We start from the raw sequence: 20,504 nt of genomic DNA, 5'->3' as shown, positions 1-20,504 counted from the left end.
ACTAGGTAACATCATTGCTGCTACTAAGGAAAAGGGGTTTGCTCTCAGTTTAACACTGACAGCAAGCAACTAGAATATCAACTGAGAGCATGCCCACTCCTTACTAACACTGATGATACTAACACTGATGATGTTAGCTAGTTTGGGTAATAAAATGTCTGCAAACAACCAAGATCCGAGAGCACCAAACACTCCTCAGTGGTTATAGTCCCGTGGATTGCAACATACCTAGCTAAGGGACCAAAGGAAAGCCAAGATAGTTTTAGAGCAGCAAGGATTTCTTTCTTTCTTTCTTTTTACTATGTTACATTCAGTGTTGTGCTCAGAATTTGGGGAAACCAAGCACTGTAGACGGTAGCATTTCAAGAAACATTAGCTTTCTCTTGGATTTATCTGTATCATTTTTATTTATTTGTATCCCACCTTTATTATTTGTTTTTACAAATAGCTCAAGGCAGTGAACTGTCCAACACATCTTCATCCTGTTTCCACACAAGAACAACCCTATGGGGTGGAGTGGGCTGAGCAACTGACTGGCCCAAGGTCACCCAACTGGCTTTCATGGCTAAAGTGGGATTAGAAGTCACAGGTCCTCTGTTTTTTAGTCCATGCCTTAACCGCTACATCAGTCTGGAATCTCTGGTGGAGATCTTACTCAGTTATGTATTCAATATGTAGCAAATAACTATTTGTCTTAGTCCCCCTTTCATTCAGTAAGAAGATAACATCAATCTGATATGATTAATTAATACTGTACACATTTTTGCCAATGTCCAAAGTACTTCAAAGTTATGTAAATATTAAATATTTAATTTTATAGAGAATTAGAAGTCTATCATTCTTAGAGTTATAAAACTTTAAAATGTGAGTGTAAAACTTAGAATTTTTCTTCTCCATAGACATTCTTTAAAAGTTCCCTCCTTCCCCAAGCAGTTTCCATTGTGCTTCCTAGGATCAAATCAAAATATTCTTTATATTATATTATTGAATATACGCACATAGAATTGTGCTTTGTTTTTTAAGGCTTTCTTAACTACTTACAGAAAGCAGACTGGTTCTCATATGCTAAGAATGTACTTTTTCTGCTTGCATTATAAGAACATAGAAGTCATAATTGATGGGACAATGATAACTAAGGAAACAAGTATTTTATGTGGGCCTTTATAACTCGTTTTTATAAGTTTGGCCATAGCAATTTTCAGAAAGTAATAGATGTTTCTATTGGCTTAAGGAGGTGAATGTTTTCCAAAACAAGCATAATTTAAATACTCCACAAAGCTAAAGCAATTGTATTGAGCTAGTTTTATTTTGAAAATCTACAGCCCTTTCTTAATTTATGACACACTACATTTAAAAGGCTGAATATTGTTCTGTATTAAATTTTGCACCAATCATTTGTTTCTTCTGAAAATATTAATTAAATAAATTTTTAAAATAAAAAACTACTAATGACTTAAACAGACCAAAAATAGTCCTGGCAAAAGTTTTCAGTTCTCAGATATGTTAGAAAAGAGTTACCCATAAAGTTGTATTTTCTGTAATAATTTTCTATTCATTTTATGGTATTTATCTTATTGTAGAAGCATCCAAATATGCTGTTTTCTCAAGTTATTTATTTACTATAATTTTATTTTGAACCATATAATTTACTGCTGACTTAGAATGACACTTTTTTGAAATATTAGAAGGAATCATTTGATTATATTTTGTGGATTTTGTTATTAAGATTTCCTCAAATTAATATTTTATTGACTACAATACTGTAAGTTTCTTGATGTGTAATTTTTAACAAAATTAACTTCAGTGTAGGTTTAATTTAATCATTTTAGCTTTATTTCAATATGTAGAGGACTGAATTATACATCTTTATTCCAGTATTTAATGTAAAGTTAAAGATTAACCTGAATACTGTTTTGAAAGCTGAGTACCGGTAATTCAGCACAAATAAATATTTCTTTCATGTTACTGTTTAAAAATTACATTTCATATTCCTTGCAAACCTAGGAAGCATGCTTATCTCTGGCTATAATTTAGTCAGTTAAGCACATTAAAACAATTTATATCCATTTTATTTTAATAGCGCACATTCTTAAGTTTCTTTAATTGAAATTAGTGCATCTTAAGCAGATAATTCACTGTACTATACCATTGCATTTATACCTTCATAAAGATATATTATTTTTTTACAGAATTGGGACAAAATGTAAAGTGCACTAAAAGCGGAGTGTGCTACATTTTATCTAAAGTATAATACTATGAAATGAGAGAAAACAATAGTTGTGTCTCTTCATAATCTTGTTGGAAATGGTGGCATAATAGGGTGTCCTTGTGTCTTTAACATAAAATGCTAATAAAAATCTCTTTGAAACAAACTGTCAAGATAGATTATTTGAAACAAAGCATTAAGTAGGTAATTTGTTTACCATGTGTCTATATTTTTAAATAATGTACAAAATTTAAGGTACTGTGTTGCTCAGGATTCTAGGCCAGTAACTGCATAGAATTTCTTCTAAGGTTGATGTATCTCTGCTCAAAGAAATTAGTAGGATACATTATAACAAGACATTTTTCTGTAGCTTTTAAAGCATTCTTACCATTAGATTCTGTTAGTAACAGTTGCCATGCAAATGTACTGTTGGAGCATTGCGGATTTAAGGTGAAAATTCTGAATGGTTAGATGCAGTCTCTTCCTTAAGAGATGAGTGGTAAGTTAATGCCCCATCCTTTGTCATTAAAGCTATGTTTATGTAATGTGAGGAATAATTCAATGATTTCTTATCTCCTTACAGCTTTTAAAAAGGTCATGAAAGTTAGTGTTGATACTTGCATGACATTCAGTGTATTGCAGTTCATGATGTAATGCTGAAGCTGTTGGATATTTATATGTAAACATTGTTTCTTGCATTGTGATAGGATTGCATTTTTCTTTACATTTTACAAGGCAGACTAATTTATTGGCTTTTACCATGAAAATAATACACAATGTCACTGTGGAATAGATAAAGTAATATATTATGTTCTTGATGATAAGCAGCATAAGATCTTTGTCACAATATCTTCAATATTTGCTCATTATATATTAAAAGGGTATGTCTATTAATATATGTTAATATGACTTTCCTGCTTCAAATGTTTTAGCCAGCTCAGAAATGTACAATTATGATAGAATAAAATGCTAAAATTCTAATAAGAGAAGAATGTATAGGAGCTAAGAAGCACTTCCATTCAAATTTTTTAAAAAGTGCTGTTTTTTCCCTGTAGACATATTTTTGGTTATCCAGTCATTTCTAAATGCAAACTGAAATACAAGCTTATCATGCTGGCTTTTCATAAGGCCTGGGCCTACAGTCCCTGAGTATATGTAGAGACCCACTTTGTAGTTAATTTGGTCATTATTCTGCGATGTTTTTTAATATTTGTATTATTTTAATTCTTTACTTTAAAAAAAAATTCTGCCACCATAGTCATTTGGTGAAATGGGCAGAATATTAATTAAATGTTTTTGCATTAAGTGTACTAGATACATCAGCCAAAGTTGATAAAGTGAATGTATAATAAATGTAAAATAATATTCTTTCAATAAAGAATATTTTGATAGGGAATACTGCAGTATGATTCACCCCAAGGTTTTGATAGTTGCTTTTATTTTTTTATTTCAAATGAACTAGCAAAAATTAATTGGAAATAACCTATTAAAAGTTTAAAAAAATAGAGCTAGTGCAATCTCTTACACATCACAAAATCACAATGCTGCTACAGTACATTTTAGAGCATCCAAATTTCAAACTAGGGTAGATAATTAATGCAACAATAGTTAAATGCCATTGAATTAGGCCTGACCTATTGATGACTATATATACAAATGCTCCACATCCAACCTGTTCCCAATGTGGCTCTTCTAGGGATATTAGAGTGATATCCTTGCTGCTCTTCATCAGTTTTTTTCAGTGTCATCCCCTTCTGTTCCCCTGAGCCAAACTAAGCTAAGCATAGTCATTGTTTTTAGAGCATTATCGCTCACACCTGAAATAAGTGAGTGTCTTATTGGTAGCCGTGTTCTGAAAATTGCCCACCCCAATCTAAGCCTTGCCATTAAAATGTCATTTTAGACAAAGTTTAAAATTTTGTTTCAAAATGAACTTAAAAGATTTGGTACTTAAGAATATATTATTTAACATTGTAGAAGAAAATTACAGATAATATGCTAATGCACCTGTTTGTTTATTAAATTTATTTCTTGTTTTGTCTCCACAGGGGAGGAAAAGATCTTGGTAATCTTTAAATAAGAAAGGCAAATGCTACAAAGGATTCATGATGATCCCTTAAATTCAGAGGCCAACTGAAAACCAGTGCTAATATATGCATATTTTTGTGCCACATATTCAGGTATCGTTAAGAATATTATATATTTATTTGTCTAGAATGTCACTGTTCTACTGCATAATTTTAATCTTTAGCTCAGAAATAAAATAGGGAAACAATTCCATACAATAACCACTGGATTTCCAGATTTGTTATTTATAAATATATTTATAATCTACTGGAAGCTTTTAGAGGGAAGTAGACTTCCCATCATGGTATTGTATATAAATGTCATTATATTGTTTTGTTGGAGAACCAGCTTTAGACAATCCTGAAGTTCCAAAAAATGTATCAGGATTGAGAATTAGAATGGAGTAGTTTCAGACCTACTTGCTGCATGCCAAAGAAATGAAAGTCTAATTCAGATTGCTACATTTGTTCCCTGGGTTATCCAACAGAAAATCATAATGAATAGAAAGTGAAAAGCAGCTGTAAAGATAGAAAATCCCTGGTGCTTCCTCTAGCACTAGTATGTGCATTATTGTTAAGAGCCTGACACCCTTCTGTGCTTAGTGTTATTTTGCACCATTCATTAAACCGAGGATGCAGATATTGCTACAAAGTAGTATTAAAATGATGACACTGTATAAAAGATCAGGTTAAGCTTACAGTGTTTTTTCACAGATCCTACTCAGTGTTTCATTATTTTAAATAAATTATGGACATCTAAATGCTGTTTCATAGATATGAACTTAACATTAATGGAATAGAAATTCCCACAGCATTATATTCATTTCCACTAGAGCTAGGGCTAATGAGTCTCCTACTTCTTATAAGAGGTACTGATTTATTTGGTTGTTGTAGCAGTTGCTTAGTGGAAATATTCTGCTTTTGTCTTTTACTTGATATGGTTGCCCTTGGAGCTAGTACAAGTAGTCCTCACTTGGGAGTGGCTAAGTGATGTGGTCATTAAGTGAAAGTTATGTGACTGCACTGCCTTACATGAGTTCCAGCTATGGTCATTAAATGAATCACCGTGGGTCATGAAGCACAACTTCATGTAGTCATAACTTGTGATTTCTTACCAGCTTCCCCATTGACCTAGTTTATTGGAAACTGGCTGTGAAGATAACAAATGGCAGTAGTGACTGAGAGGTTGCAAATGTGCACCAGTTGCCAAGTGCCCAAATCACAGTCATGGGGATGCTTTGGCAGCCACAATTTTGAGGACTGTCCAAAGTATCCTTTTTCAGCATCATTACAACTTTCAACGACCACTTGTTCTAGAAGCATTTCTGATAAAATCAGCTAGAAATAATCAAGTGATATACATGCATAGAAATATCCACACATGCCATCCTCAGGGGACATGTTCTCTCAACAACCACCTAGAGTTGCTACAAGTTGCAGAGGGAGAATATAAATATTATTGTATTACAATGTGGAAACTTTAAAATTATTTATATGAAATGCAATCAAACTTTTACCTATATTTTATTATTTTTAAAACAAGTAGGATAAATTGTAGACAACTTTGGTAAGAACTATATAATGCTTGTAAAAATGTTTGATTATTTAATTCTTCTATAAACCTTTAGAAAACATAACCTGAAGGGATGTAGTTTTTGCTGGCTGACATATTTGGATGTGGCTCAGACTAGGTGCATTCTATTAAAACAAAGGAAATGATTTCAGACAATTCTCTTGGCTGAGCAAGGCTACTGTAAAAAATAGTTGCTAGCTGTCGTTTAAGTGCTAGATGATGCTGCATGGGAAGATTTCCTTGCAGCATGGGAAGGGGTCAGGAGTACCATTTGGGCAGCACTTTCTCAGATGATTAAAAAGTATACAATTTGGACAGGAAATGGTAAAAAGCTGCTATTTAAGATTTTCTTCTTCTTGAGAACTACTGGAGGGTTTTGTATGAAAATACTTCGGTTTGGATGCATTTTACTAGGTGGGTTCGGTTCTATGATTGCAATAACATTTTTTTCCATTTGACTCATAGGGAGAAACTAAACTTCTAAATCTATATTTGGTAATAATATATACTTTTATCGGAGAGGATAAAAGGATAAAAATTTTAAGAGTGTTGAATTTTGTCTATCATCAGATCCAGCAGTACTTAAATCCTTAGTAAGTAGGAAATGGAAAGATACCCAAAGTAGGCTAGAGGAGAAAGAATTTCTACATAGGCTTAAGTTTGGTCTAGCTGTTTTAAATGTAAACTTGTTACATCACTTTATAGCGGGTTTTTTAAAGTGTACTGTTTTTTAACAGTATTTTTAATTTGACAATGCTGGAATGAGTGCACATACATACTTTACACGTTAGTTTTTAATAAACCTTTTGGGCAAAGTAGTTCCCAACCTCTGCAACAAACTTTGATTGCATTATTTTATTTATATATTGATGGGATTATAATAAATTTTAAGATATACTTCAGAAATGTTTAAAATAGCATTAAGCTATAGCAATCTCAGGAATACAAAACAAATAGTCTCCACTTACCAACTGCCGCCTCCAGTAACTGTTCAGAGTTACAACAGTGCTGAAAAGTTTGATAACCAATGCCCACATTTATACTCTTCACAGTGTCCCTTAGTCACATGATTGCCATTGCAGTCAGTGTGCATTGTCCTGTGCTTGACCTGTTTTGTTTTTCTCCCCTGGCAGAGTTAGAGAGTGGAGAGAAAGAGATTACAAGAGAGCAAGCAAGCACACCACAGGATTGATGGCACTAGCATATTGCTTTCAAAATGCATTTCCCTACCATGTCCCTGCTTTCTCTCTTGTAATCCCTTCCTCTGCAATGAATGTAAATACAAACATGAATTCCCTCCTTGCTGATTATCCCAGAGTGTGTGTGTGCATTCCAAAGGGAGAGAGTGAATGATTTCCCACTTAGCAACTGCTTTGCTTAATGACAGAACTGCAATTTCCAATTGCTACTACTTGAGGACTATGTGTGTTAAAAGAAAGATCATGACACGTAAGAGTGCTTGAGAATAGTTTCGTCATTATGAGAACAAGCCCAGTCTTCTAGTCTGGGCTCCATCCTTCCCTGGCCCTTTCAGCAATCATAACTAAGATATTAATGCAAACATTTGGATGATTTACAACTAATGCAATTTGACTGAAGAATAATAGCAGTTAAGAAATGTCTTCAGCCAATTATATCATTTGATTAATACTTTTCCTCGGTTTTCACTGACTGTTCAAAAAAATCTGCATCAGAAATATCAATAAGTGTGCAGGTTACAGCAAGTATTTGTTAGGCCTGGCATCTGCTAACATACACAGTTCTAGTTTTCCTTCATATCCAGTATCACTGACACTTTTTTAAACTTTTACTTTCAAAGCTCTGTAGTTTGCTCTCCAGTTAACTTATCTTCTTCTGTTGATTTGATTCAGTTTCCAGTAGAGATGAAAAGATAGTCTAGGACTGACAAAAGAACTGTATCCATTTCCAACTCTTTAATAAACATTTAAAAAGTATAAACGGAAACAGTAAAAAAAATTGCTAACAGAAAAACTGTGTATCTAGTTACTATATCAACTAAGACAGACAGGGGGGGAAAACAGCTCACAATATATAGTCTGACATTATAAATTAGGATTTATATTGATTCCTTTTTAAATTATGAAATGTTTTAATGGCATAGGTTAGGCATAAGTGGGTTCTAGAAGGATAGAGTAAGGAATTAAAATAATTGAAGAAGCAAAGTTGATGAAGTTCTGGAAGAATTAGCAGGATCAGTGATCACAGGCAGAGGAATATCATACCTTTGGTGATCACAAGCAGGGGAATGTCATAAAAGGAAAGGAGAATTGGGTGAGGCAACGTAGAATGATTTAAATTCAGAACAGTATTAACCTGAATTTTAAACCTTAAATTTTATGGAATGCAGCATGCTGCCGGTAGTTGCTATTAGAAACTGCCTTATCCATCACCATTATTTCATACAGAGCAAGGATTCTCTTGGGGAAAGCAATGAGAGCAGTTATGACATTTATAGAAACGTTGGTTTCTGGCTTTGACTTTTGGAGTCTGTGGCTTTCATGTCCTCAGCATACTGATGAGATTTTATTCCAGATCGAGATACCTTTTTCCAGGAGCAATATATAAAAAATGAGATGCATTGGACCCAGAATCCTGGAACAAGGCAGAAAGTTAAGATTCCCCTTATAAAATTATGGGAGATGTTGGTGTGTCAGTCATCAGAAAAGAAACTGAAGATGATTCTAAATATATATTTAATAGTAGTCATCATAATAAACCTGAGATATGACTCCAGAAGAGCATGATGAGACTGCTAATCTATATAAGAAAAAATGCTTCCCAAACATAAGGCAAATATACAAATGTACTTGAACAGAATGGCTGTGTGAATATCTTGGCCCATTGAGAGGTTTTGGAATGTTCAGCAACAATAGATTGCAAGACAAATTGCATTAAGATATGCTGTAAGTATTTTAAATAGGCTGATGTTTGCCTCTCTAACTGAAATCAAATGTGTTTTGCCTTATATAATGAAATGTTCGCATTGAACCAGGACTTATATAATAACTTTGTACATGTAACATTAGTTCTCATCTCTTCCAATCTCTCACACATATTTTTTTCTTTTTGGCTTTCTGCCTGTGAGTTGCATCCTTCTATTGACTTCATTCTAAAATGCATTTAAACGTTTTGTGATTTAATTTTATTTAATCAGAAGAAAAATGGCATTAATATCAATCCATAGTGGATAGAATGAAAGTAATAGATTTCCATATTCTTTTTCAACTGCGTCTTAAACTAAACCTCTCTCAGCCCCACCCAGTGAATCACATGTGCATATGTGGGTAGCTGGAATAACACTTTTATTATGCTGATGAAATGGGGTGTAGTTTATGAAATGTAATACTGAATTAAATTTGTTTTTAATAATCAGGAAAGATTTTCTTTTTGTGAGCATGGAATGCACCTTTTCTATGCCAGTATATACTAATCTTATATTACAAGTATATTTAGGTGTTAAAAATACTCTGAATGCATTAGAAAATATCTGACATCTATTCAAGCATGTACTTGTGCTGTTTTTTCTAAAATGCAAGGTTTTTCCCTAGAGTCCAAATCTTAACTAATCGTTCTGTAATTTTGGTCTGATAATGAACCATAGCTTCTTTTTTCACTAGAAATGCTGATGAAAGGCTGGGTTCTTATAAGAGCCTTTTATTGCTCTGAATAGTGATTAGCTAGCTATACAGAGAGCTGTCAGGGATGACGTTTAATGCCTGCAGAGCATTCTGGAACATGCCAGTACTAGGAAACTCCTCCCGAACAGTGGAAGAAAAAAAGGGTCCAACATTTTCTTCAGTTGAATAAAAACAAAATTAAGATGTGTATTGGCCTGAAATACCTATTGATAGAAATTGACGAGATAATTTTGCACTGTCATATGACTTCAGCACACACTTGTCTATATTGCTCACTAAATGAATCAAACATTCCTTTAAAGGCAGGCATTAAAAACACAGGTTTAATAGGTGCATTAAACCGAGCCTGATTAATTAGTGCATGTTACCATCTGGTATTTACTGAGACCATTCATTTTTAGAATACTGAAATTGCAGGGAATATTGCATACCAATTAAGTTCCTTTTAACTGGATTGTGTTAGTATACAGTATTAGTGTAGGAGGTTTTCTTTGTGATTCAGCCAGCACCCCCTGAAGGAACCTGTCAGCCTGAAAATTAGAACAGAGAACTAGTCCCTTAAAATGCATAGTGGATAAAAGGAGACACCATGTATAATGTCTCTTGGACAAAGCACCCATTGGATAAGCTTATGACCACACAATTCAGTTAACAACCAAATGATTTGCTTAATGACTTGTTAAACAATAACTTGCTTAACAGACATCATAAAAACAGTTATAGAATTGAGTCCAGTTACATGGTGACTCAGCTTACAACTGCAATGACTTACAATCAAAATTCTGGACTCCTGTGATTGTAAGTCAAGAACTACTTGTATCACTCTTTAAACAAAGGCAGAAATATGTTATGCAAAAGTTTTAAAGATTGGAAGATGCCCTCCAATGAAATATTATGGAAAGCTCTTCTAGTTATTTTACAGCTCCATCTGGTGGTCAGTAAAAATGCTTGCCTATCTTCTGTAATTTAATTTGACATGTAGCATTTACACAAACTTATATATCATTATTCCTATTTACTGTGTATCAACATGAGATGAAAATTTACCCTTGTACTATATTTGAAAACATAGCTGGCTACTTATAAAAATATTTAGCTGTTTCATCTCACAACATCATTTTGGAATAGATTAAGCTTAAACTTAGTTCCTATTTTGTCACTAAAAAGATCAACACGAAGCCTAATGAAGTTGAGAAGACAGCTCATTGAGTGGCAGTCTGTACATTCACTTCTCACTGATTTTTAATCTCTCTCTCTTACTTTCCAGGATGAACCAGATTTGATTATGCAAGCAAGACAGCATTAAATAATCAGGAATGATCTTAGCGTGCACTGAAAAATCTTTAAACATTGGGTGTTTGGGCCTCAGAAAATGTCTGCTTGCAATGCCTTCACTGAACATGTGTGGAAACCTGGTGAATGTAAAAATTGCTTCAAGCCAAAAAACTTGCATCAGCTGCCTCCAGACCCTGAAAAAGCTCCGGTCTCAAATTCAAATATAAAAACCAATGCAATTCACAGCAACCAGCATAATAAGAATACAGGAAATTTTCGGCCACCTGTAGCAAAGAAACCCACCATCGCTGTGAAACCCACCATGGTGACAATTGATGGACAGGGTATATGTGGTGAAATCACCTCACAAGATCTTGGTGAGAACAAACCAGCCCTTGTAGGCTGGAATCAAAATATAACTCTTTTGAAGAAAAAGCCACTGAATAATAACAATAATAATGAAGAAGAAGAGGAAGAAGAGGTTGAAAGTTACAACAATATTCATAGATCTTTTGGAAATAATGATGATACAAATAAAGCTCCAAGCAACAATAATGGCCTCACTGATGTATTGAAAGAAATTGCTGGCTTGGATCATTCAGCGTTCCTAACAAGAAATGAAATTAATTCAAGGGAAGTATTCTTGGGACGAATAAACACTAGTTATAAGAAGTCATTAGAAAGAAAGATCCCTCCAAGTTGCCTGATGGGTGGAACAAAGTCACAAAATAAGCATGTTGTCTTGAGTGGAACCACTGCTGTAATAAGCAGTGAAGGTGGCCGTTTCTGCTACCCAGAATTCTCCAGTGGGGATGAAAGTGAGGATGATCTGTTTTTTGGCAGCATCCATGATGATCATGAGAGTTGGGATGAAAGTGATGAAGAGTTGCTAGCAATGGAAATCCGCATGAGGGGACAGCCACGTTTTGCTAACTTTAGGGCGAACACGCTGTCACCTGTTCGATTTTGTGTGGACAAGAAATGGAATACAGTGCCTTTAAGGCTTAAATCTCTTCAGAGATTTTGTGCGGTAGACTATGATGATAGCTATGATGAAATTTTGAATGGCTATGGAGATGAGCCTGTAATTCTTTTTGGACCAGAAGGCATGCAAAGTATGGTTTCATCTGATTCTATGTCCCCTGATTCTTCTCTGACTGAAGAATCTCATTCCGGAACAGCCAGCAGTTCTTCACAAAAGCTTTGCAATGGTAGAATGTCTCCTAACAGTCCTAAAGGTAGCAGATTAATGGAAGGAGGTGATAACAGGTTTTCTGATGACCAGCAAGTTAAAGTTTCAATTAAAAGCACTCAGAATGCTACCCAGATTGTAGAGACCCACAAAGCTGTGCTTGCCATTAGGCTAGAAGAAAAAGATAGCAAGACTGCTATTCCCAGTGATAAGCAAGAATGGAAAAGTTCCTTAACTATGCCAGTTCAGACAACTACAAATTTGGTCCCCATGGAAGAACAAGCAAAGCCTTATAGAGTAGTAAATATGGAACAACCAGTGTGCAAACCTTACACAATAGTGGATGTATCAGCAGCCATGACACATGAAAGTATAGAGAATCGGGCAAAAAAACTGGATACCAGATATATTCTGTCTAACCCAAATTCACCAGATGCCCTCAGTACAAATGCTATGTCTCATTCTGTGTCATGTGGGCAAGTAACTCCTAATCTCAAAAAATCCAACACTGCCAGATACCAGGAAGTTTGGACTTCCAGTACAAGTCCGCGACAGAAAATCCCCAAAGTGGAATTAACTGCCAATGTTCCAGTGCCCTCTGTTCCTGTAAGGAAAAATATCCATAAATCTGCTCCCACTTCGCCTACATCAACAAATATTTCTACAAAAACAATCCCAGTCAAGTCCCCTAACTTGTCGGAAATAAAGTTCAACAGCTATAATAATGCTGGCATGCCCCCCTTCCCGATTATTATTCATGATGAGCCAACTTATGCTAGATGTTCCAAGAATGCCATCAAAGTTCCTATTGTAATAAATCCCAATGCATATGACAACTTGGCCATCTACAAAAGCTTTTTAGGCACTAATGGAAATCTCTCTGTTAAAGATAAAACCACTAGTATCATCAGCCATACGTATGAAGAAATAGAAACAGGAAGCCCTGCATCTGAAAATACACCCAAAAGGTCTGCAGAATTACCCCAAGGGAAAAGTTCAAGCAATAACACTGAGAGGAGACTAACCTCTGTAGCTCAGAAGGTTCAGGAATTCAATAGCTGTCTTGGAAAAGGACAGACTTCACCCAAAACCTCTTGCCGTGGCTGCCCATCAAAAGTACAAAGAACTTTTCAGGATTCTTTCACTGAAGTAGAAGATGGACAGGAAATACCTAGTGACGGCCGGGAAAATGCCTGTGCGGTACTGTCACAGATTGTAGCATCAATCCAACCTCCACCAGCTCCCCCTGAAGCCCCTCAGACTGGCCCTAAGTCTTGCGGCGTGGAAGAACTCTACTCTCTACCTCCTGATGCAGACCCAGACAAGACCACCCCAGTGCGACCAAATTCTCTGTTTTCAGTGCAGTCTCATCCGAATGCCGAGGGAAACAAATCCACAGAAGTTACGTCCAAAGAAATCCCATCAAAATCCCCAGTCGTGCAGCCTTCAAAACCCATGGCGAGTCCGAAAGCTGAGCAGGCTCCCCCTTTCCCACCTCCCCGGTCCACCTCTTCTCCTTATCACGCCAGCAAAGTGTTGCAAAAACATTTCGGCAATTGGAGCAAACCCCTGAGCCCAGCTAGGTCCACCGAAGCGGAGTCCGTTTTGCACTCGGAAGGTCGGAGAGCGGTTGATGCCAAGCCTAAGCGGTGGATATCGTTTAAGAGCTTCTTCCGCCGCAGAAAGACGGAGGAGGAGGAGGAGAGAGAAAGAGAGAAAGGGAAACTGGTGGGCCTTGATGGAACTGTCATTCACATGCTTCCGCCGCCTCCTGTCGAACGTCACAATTGGTTCAGTGAATCCAGAACAGATTCTAGCGAGAAACCTTCAGTTGTTTTTATGTTCACCTGTGATCAGGCAAAGTTGGAAACAAAAACCAATCAAAGCAAAACCGGAGTGGAGCCTGCCATTGAAGTGACGACAGCAGAGAGGGGAGAGACGGGAAAACAACCAGAGACGCTAGCAGAAAACTTAAAGAGCCATTCCTCTTCACCTCAACTTCCAAAGGAAATTCTCAGGTAAAATTTACATCGCTAATTGGCCACTGGGTTTTTTTAATTACATTTTTAATAACTTGGGTTTGCTCAGTATGTTTTTTTAGTTCTTTGCACGGTTATAAGCATTATTCTATGATTTATATTCTCTAGATACAAGCAGAAGATCATGCCATTCCTCAATTAGGACAAATACGTTTGATGGACTTTTAAAGAGTAAAATAATTAGTATGGGATAAGCTTTCATATATTAGGATATTTTATCTACTTGTGAAGTTTACTCACACCCCAAAAAAACCAAACGAGATAATTTACCGTGATATGCTTCTGCTTCAGTAGCCTGCACCTTTTGTAAACAGCTGATGTTTTGTCTCCGTTTATTCTTCTGATGGAAACAAATCGATTTTGGTGGATAAATGCAGATCAGAAAGACAATTGTCCAAACATAGGGCTGTTTCCAGTAGCGACTTCTGGAATAGAGGAGAGAAAAGGGGGTTAACTTCAAAATCCGTAACTTAACTATGTTACTTTTGTACCAATATGGATCATGTTTCTGGCCTATATGCAGGTGTTAAAATAGAAGTCTAGAATTTCAGAATACAGGCTTTTTAAAATTTGATTTCTGCCTTCTTTACACATCCTTCTCAATTAGATTAGGAGTGAATATATTTCATATATTCAGTGCTGCTCCATTTAAAACATTTTACAGACAAATTTCTCAAGTCTAGAAATATTAGATTGTCATTTAATGGAGTGGAGCCTTCCGGTTTCTACATGCAGATTTATTGCTTGTTATCCTCAGCATTATGAGTAGACGATGTTATGCTTTCTGAGAATGAAGACTTGACAAAACTCATGCTTCATTTTTCATATCTTCCTGAACCATGTTTCAAGGCACATTTCCACATAGATTTTTTTTATAAAAAAAAATTGCTGCAAACAGCTAATACCTTAAGAGGAATAAAGGAGGAAAAATGTAGATAAGTAGGATTACATTTAAATACAGCCCATCGTGACATATCTTTGTAGGATAAAGCATTTTTTAACACTATACTTCGTTTCCTATGGTTTAATGTTGCAATTCCACAAGCAGCAAAGACAAAAAGGCATTAATTAATGCAAATTAAAGCTGTTAACTAGCAGCATCCTAGGTAGCTAACCTTTACAGGTAATCTTTTTTTTCTGTTTCTCCTCAAGCAGCATTAATGAACATTCATTCTTTCTAATATACCAGTGTCACCCAATCTTTTATATGTGGCTGGATATCTTCACTTGCTGCTTTCTCTTTCATACTACTACTTCTCTTTCCAAAGAATTATTGCTTCCGGAAAAAAACACTGCACAAATCATGAGCTACTTGGGTATAGTACCTAAAAATTTGAATGAGACTTAACTTCATCCCAAAAATGCTGATGCAAACACAAGCTCAAACGAAGATATTTGATTTTATTCGAAAAGCTGATACGGTAAAGGCTTAGGTCCAAATGAATCTGTAATTAACCCAAATATTTTTTATTTTACCTTTTGCATAACACATGCAACTTCACTTAGATTCTCATAAATTCTAACAATGCTTCGCATGAAACTGGGACTATTCTGATTATGTTACCTCTGCATCCAGCAATGATTAGGGTGAAAACTAGTGTTTTGTGATTTACAGCTCTTGTAAATCAGCCCCTTATCTACAATTTCCTAGTTCCCTCACATGATCAGCTATTAGCTCTGTTGATAGCCAAGCCACTAATTTACTTCTTAAATCAGCCCACATCTTTCCTCAGCCGCTATGTTAACTATCTCAAATTATTTGTAATTTCAAAAATAATTTTTGGTGCTATGATCTACCAGCATCCAGATATAAATCGGTAAAATCAACCTGATCCAGTTGCACCCAGACCTTTATGGCTAAACAGGAATGTCGAAGATTCACATTCTGTCCATTCCATAACTTCAGAACATTCAGTTGAGATTGTATTGTTTTGAATCTCGAGGTGGGATATAGAATTGGCTGTATTGTTTTACAAAGAACCACACATGATGTTTCTTTAGTTAATGCTACTTATTGACGGTCGGTTTATTTTTAATTTAATTGTTTAGGAAAATAATAGTATATCAATAGAAATTAAAAAATGCAATTCTTTGAATTCTGCCCTTATGCACTTAAGCAGTAAAATGTTTACAGTTAATTCAGTAAAATGATTTGTTTGGCCTGCACATGGTGGGCAGCACTGGTCTTTCAAGTTGAGTAAAACACTTCAAAACACATCTTGATGAAAACACAACTTTCCTTCAATTTTCTCTGTGTAGCTGCACTGTAGAAGCAGGGAGCAGATTACTATATCTAAATGTTCCTTTCTTTTTTCATTTCCTTCCTTCAAAAGGATTCTGAAACTTAAGAAATACTTGGTAATAGCATTTTTTCCCTACTTTACTTTGTTTTATTGGAAATGAGAGAATTCTGCCTTCTTGTGCAATAGGAGCTGAATAATTGCATACTAGTCTTACAACTGTATTCTCAGAACCTCTCTTTTTTATAGCTGTGAGCGGATAAAGTACTATTTTTTTTCTTCCATTACCCCAGCTCCTTTACTGGTCCAATTCCAAAACAAGCCAGTTACCACAATTCTAAATAAATTCATCTTTGTTCCAGCATTCTCCAAATGAAGAGTAACAAGGTGTAAAATGTTCATGCTATTCTGTAGTCAAGAAAGGGTTAATGAAGAAAGCTTGCACTTTGCTTAGGCCAGAGTTTCTAAGGTGTTTTGGCACATTCCCCAGACCAACCCCTGAAGTTAAACATCAAGGTGCAGGAGGTGATATCATTCTGTGCAGACTCCAGTCTTTGTTGCTCACTGCTTTAAACAACTTATAGCTCACCAGACCCCAGTGGAATAAATGCTTCACCAGAGTTTCGAGACATGATTAAAAGGCTCAAGAAGGCTCTGAGAGAATTTCCTTTAATGGGGAACTGTGTGAGTGAGTATAGTGGGTGAGTTTCTCCTTTTTGTTTACCTTCTCAGTTGATGAATTTACTTTGGTCGCACATTTCTGAAAGGGGCGCATGAAAGAGATTCACCTCCACGGGAACTAGAAACGAGTCTGTTCCAAACTTATCCATCCAGAGAAGTTTGTAGAAACACTATTCCGCAACAGGAATTCTCCCTTCAAATTAAGCAACTGTTAGGTGGGGCTGTTTTGAACGGAGCAGTCGTATTGGAGTTAACGAGAGCAAAGAGCAAAGTTTGTTAAACAGAAGTGTGTTTTCCATACCTGCAGTTCCCAAAGTGAATTTACAACTCCAGAGTTTTAGTTTTGAATGTGCAAAATTACTTGGGCTAACCTTTTAATGGTTTCACTTTTTTGTGCAATTTTTTTATGTTTACACTGTTCTGCCGCATGTTAATAAAATATCGACCCTGATAATAAGGTGACTTTTTAACTTCACCTTTTTATCAGTACTAACTTCTGTGGATGACTTTATGTCAGCGTTACAAAAATCCCTTGAATGTGGTAATGGATACGTGTATATTGATAATGTTACTGTGTTGGGCTGAAACTAAAGAGGTACTAAGTCTTGATTTCTAGTATTGCAAGATGTTCAGCTGGAATCCAGAACTCCGATCAATTGTGTTCAGTGATGGGGTCTATATTCTTTATTGTGAATCCTGTGTAATTTTTCCAAGGCACATTAACTCTTCTAATTTAATTGATACTCCTTTGTCTTTGTTGCATACTAAGTTTTTAAGTGTGACATAAATAACTGTAACTACTATCATTGTACAGTTTAGAATGCTTGCCTACGTATTTTGAAGCATTCTAGAAACTCCTATGCTTTTTTTATTTCCTTTAACACAGTTCATTAAAGATAACTGAGGTTTGCCAGGCAGGTGAACTATACTTTGCTTTTATTTCAGTCAAGTGCCTGACGAGAAAACAAAAACTCTGCAAAATGCGTCCCCTCCAATTCCAACTTCTGCATTTGAACAGCAGGACATGGACAGCCCTGCATTCCGCACTCCAGAAATATTACGGTTGGAAGATGAGAGAGAAGAAATGTCTGATTCTTCTGACGTGAGTGCCTGTAGTGCCACATATAGTAACTTAGGTAAGTAGCTTCCGTCTGCACAAAATGTCAATTGTGGCTTGGTTATTGGCTGGGTTCACAGACAATAGTAGGCCTGAACGGTATTAGGCAAAACCTATTGGATTTGTTTAATTTATGTACACTCATGGGTCATGATTTCTGGCACTTCACAACAATTGTGCAGTATAGCAATACAATATTCCCAGAAGATTAAAAGCACATAAAGTTGTTGCTTCTTCACAAGACCTCCCAGTTGGTCACTTCTCCCTTTTAGAGCCACAGATATTTCGTTCTCCTGCCCTATTCTAGCCAAACAAGTGTAATTGAAATAATTGCACATTTTCCCGTTCATTATCTAGTTCTTCTGCTTCCTTTATTACTTTCCTTTTGTTGAATTATCAGTAGTAAACGTCTTGGAGCGGGGATATTCTTTTTGTGTTCTGTGAAAGGACTGTGCGTGCAATATTAGCAAATGTAATTGTGGCCATAATTAGGTTGTGTGGAATATCATGCTTTAGTTTGAGAAGTGATTTGCTAAACCAGCTTAGCCTGCCATATGGGATTGCAACTTCCTGAATCTCCAGTCAGCAAGACAAACAGCTTTCTTTCAGTTAATCTCTTTTTCAGCAAAGTACATTCTTCAAAACAGTGTCATATGAAAAAGACGGTGGCTGGCAAAAATATTACTTTGGGGAAGACAGGATTACAAGGCATGAAAGGAATGTATAGGGGAAAAACACCCAGTCCGTGAGCTGCTGAGCTCAAGGAAAGACTATTTAGCTTTGTAACTGGTGAGGTGTAAAGAGAAAAGAGCTGCATTGTCCTGGGTGAAGACCACAACGCTTCCTTTTAACGTAGTACATATATTTTTGGGGGGAAAAGGCAAAGCAAGTTCAGATATGTGCTATTCACTTTTTGAACAGTGTTATAGAATTCCTGATATTGGTTCCAAATATCAGATTGTCAAAGGGCATCTAATGTTCAGCTGCATACAGCTATTAGAAGAAGGTGACATAACTTACATGGTATATTTTAGCTATGTTCTATGTAAATAAAATATGTTTTGCGTCTTCAAAGCAATAATACACAATAATATATGGTAGTAATTGTAATCTTATTTGATTTTCTCCCTTTGGCGGAAAACGGGTTTGTTATAAAAAGTACAGTTATTTCCTGGCCAGCTACGCAACTATAAAATCCTGATATATACTATATCTGTGCATACTATTGAGTCACAAAAAAACAAACCCTTTCAATTGTTTTATTACTCCACAGGGCAGTCCAGAGCAGCAATGATGCCTCCAAAGCATCCACGGCAACTCAAAGGAGCTCTGGAGGATGCCATTGCGTTTGGGGGAATATCTGATCCAGAAATATCAGCCATCTTAAGTCCCACCCCACCTCCACTGCCAAAGAAGACTATTTTGCGAGCGCACACTGAACCTCTCCCGAAAGACCTCCAGAAGCAGGCTGTTGAAAACAGCCTTTGTGTGATGGCCAACCCTACCTATGACATCGACACTAACTGGGAAGGAAGCAGCATCTGCTCTTCTGTCAGCTCAGAATTCAAGGCAGTGGACAACGAATCCGGGGATTCTCTGGGCAGACCCCCAGACCAAGGGCTGCCAGTTTCACCCAGCACCAACCTCGCTGCTCTCAGTATTAAGAAGTGCGGTTCCGGCAGCATGGAGTCTGTCTCCGTTAGACCCGTTAGCCACAGTAAGCCGAGTAAAGCTGCCCCAAAGCCACAGAAGCAAGCGCTTTATAGAGGCATTGAAAACAGAGAAGCGGTAGTGAGCAAGATCAGAAGCCTTCACGCCGATTCACTGAAGAAACTATCCGTCAGATGTGAGGATCTTTTTATGGCTGGACAGAAAGATCAACTTCGATTTGGGGTAGACAGTTGGTCAGATTTCAGATTAACCAGTGACAAGCCATGCTGCGAGGCAGGAGACGCTGTATACTACCCTGCTTCTTATGCAAAAGATTCGCTTAACCATTACGCAGTCAAGGTAATGAAGATTTTTCAGCAAGGGCCATTCTGCTGCTAGGTTTAATTGCTTTGGTTAGCATTCTGTAAGTTCGTGCAATAAAGCCCTTTTTATAACTTTATATTCCATACATTTACAGGATGTTCCCAGGAAAAGTCTTCCAGTAGGCCTTCAAAGATGTATTCTTTTTTTAATGTGAATAATTTGACGTTGAATCTCTAGCTGCTTGGTTTATTTCTATCATGTATTGTTTAATTTTTAAAGAAATGTTTTCTTATTACTGTTTGCTTTCTATAAAATATGTGGGAGAGAGGGAGAGATTCTAGCAGATAAAGAAGATGGTGCCTTAATACTGTCAGCTTCAGCAAATGCAATATCCACTCATGCCTCCTCAGAATCCTTTATGGATCACTTTTTTCAGTATCTGCTTTATTTGTAAAGAGGCATGAGTGGATGTGTTTTCATTA

At 36.3% G+C, this 20,504-nt stretch overlaps 1 protein-coding gene across 3 annotated transcripts in view; it reads left to right on the top strand.

The window, feature by feature from the left end:
• The window catches only part of PEAK1 (pseudopodium enriched atypical kinase 1), a 29,011-nt gene that overhangs the window by 1,345 nt on the left and 7,162 nt on the right, over nt 1-20,504 (top strand). For 2 of the 3 annotated variants that reach the window (XR_014493509.1, XM_083371236.1), the window contains exons 2-6: nt 4,255-4,386; nt 10,772-13,989; nt 16,835-16,951; nt 17,877-18,067; nt 19,322-20,058. Coding sequence is in view for 2 of the 3 variants with exons in the window: in XM_083371236.1 (XP_083227362.1) it covers nt 10,877-13,989; nt 16,835-16,951; nt 17,877-18,067; nt 19,322-20,058 (4,158 nt within the window). In the remaining variant the exon portion in view is untranslated. The remainder of the gene's footprint in view (nt 1-4,254; nt 4,387-10,771; nt 13,990-16,834; nt 16,952-17,876; nt 18,068-19,321; nt 20,059-20,504) is intronic. The other variant, XM_083371237.1, reaches the window with a different exon arrangement.

The sequence above is a fragment of the Vipera ursinii genome (genome assembly GCF_947247035.1).
Source record: "Vipera ursinii genome assembly, chromosome: 11".
NCBI lineage: Eukaryota > Metazoa > Chordata > Lepidosauria > Squamata > Viperidae > Vipera > Vipera ursinii.
The sequence above is the reverse complement of the archived record's forward strand: the minus strand, read 5'-3'. Positions and strand labels throughout refer to the sequence as shown.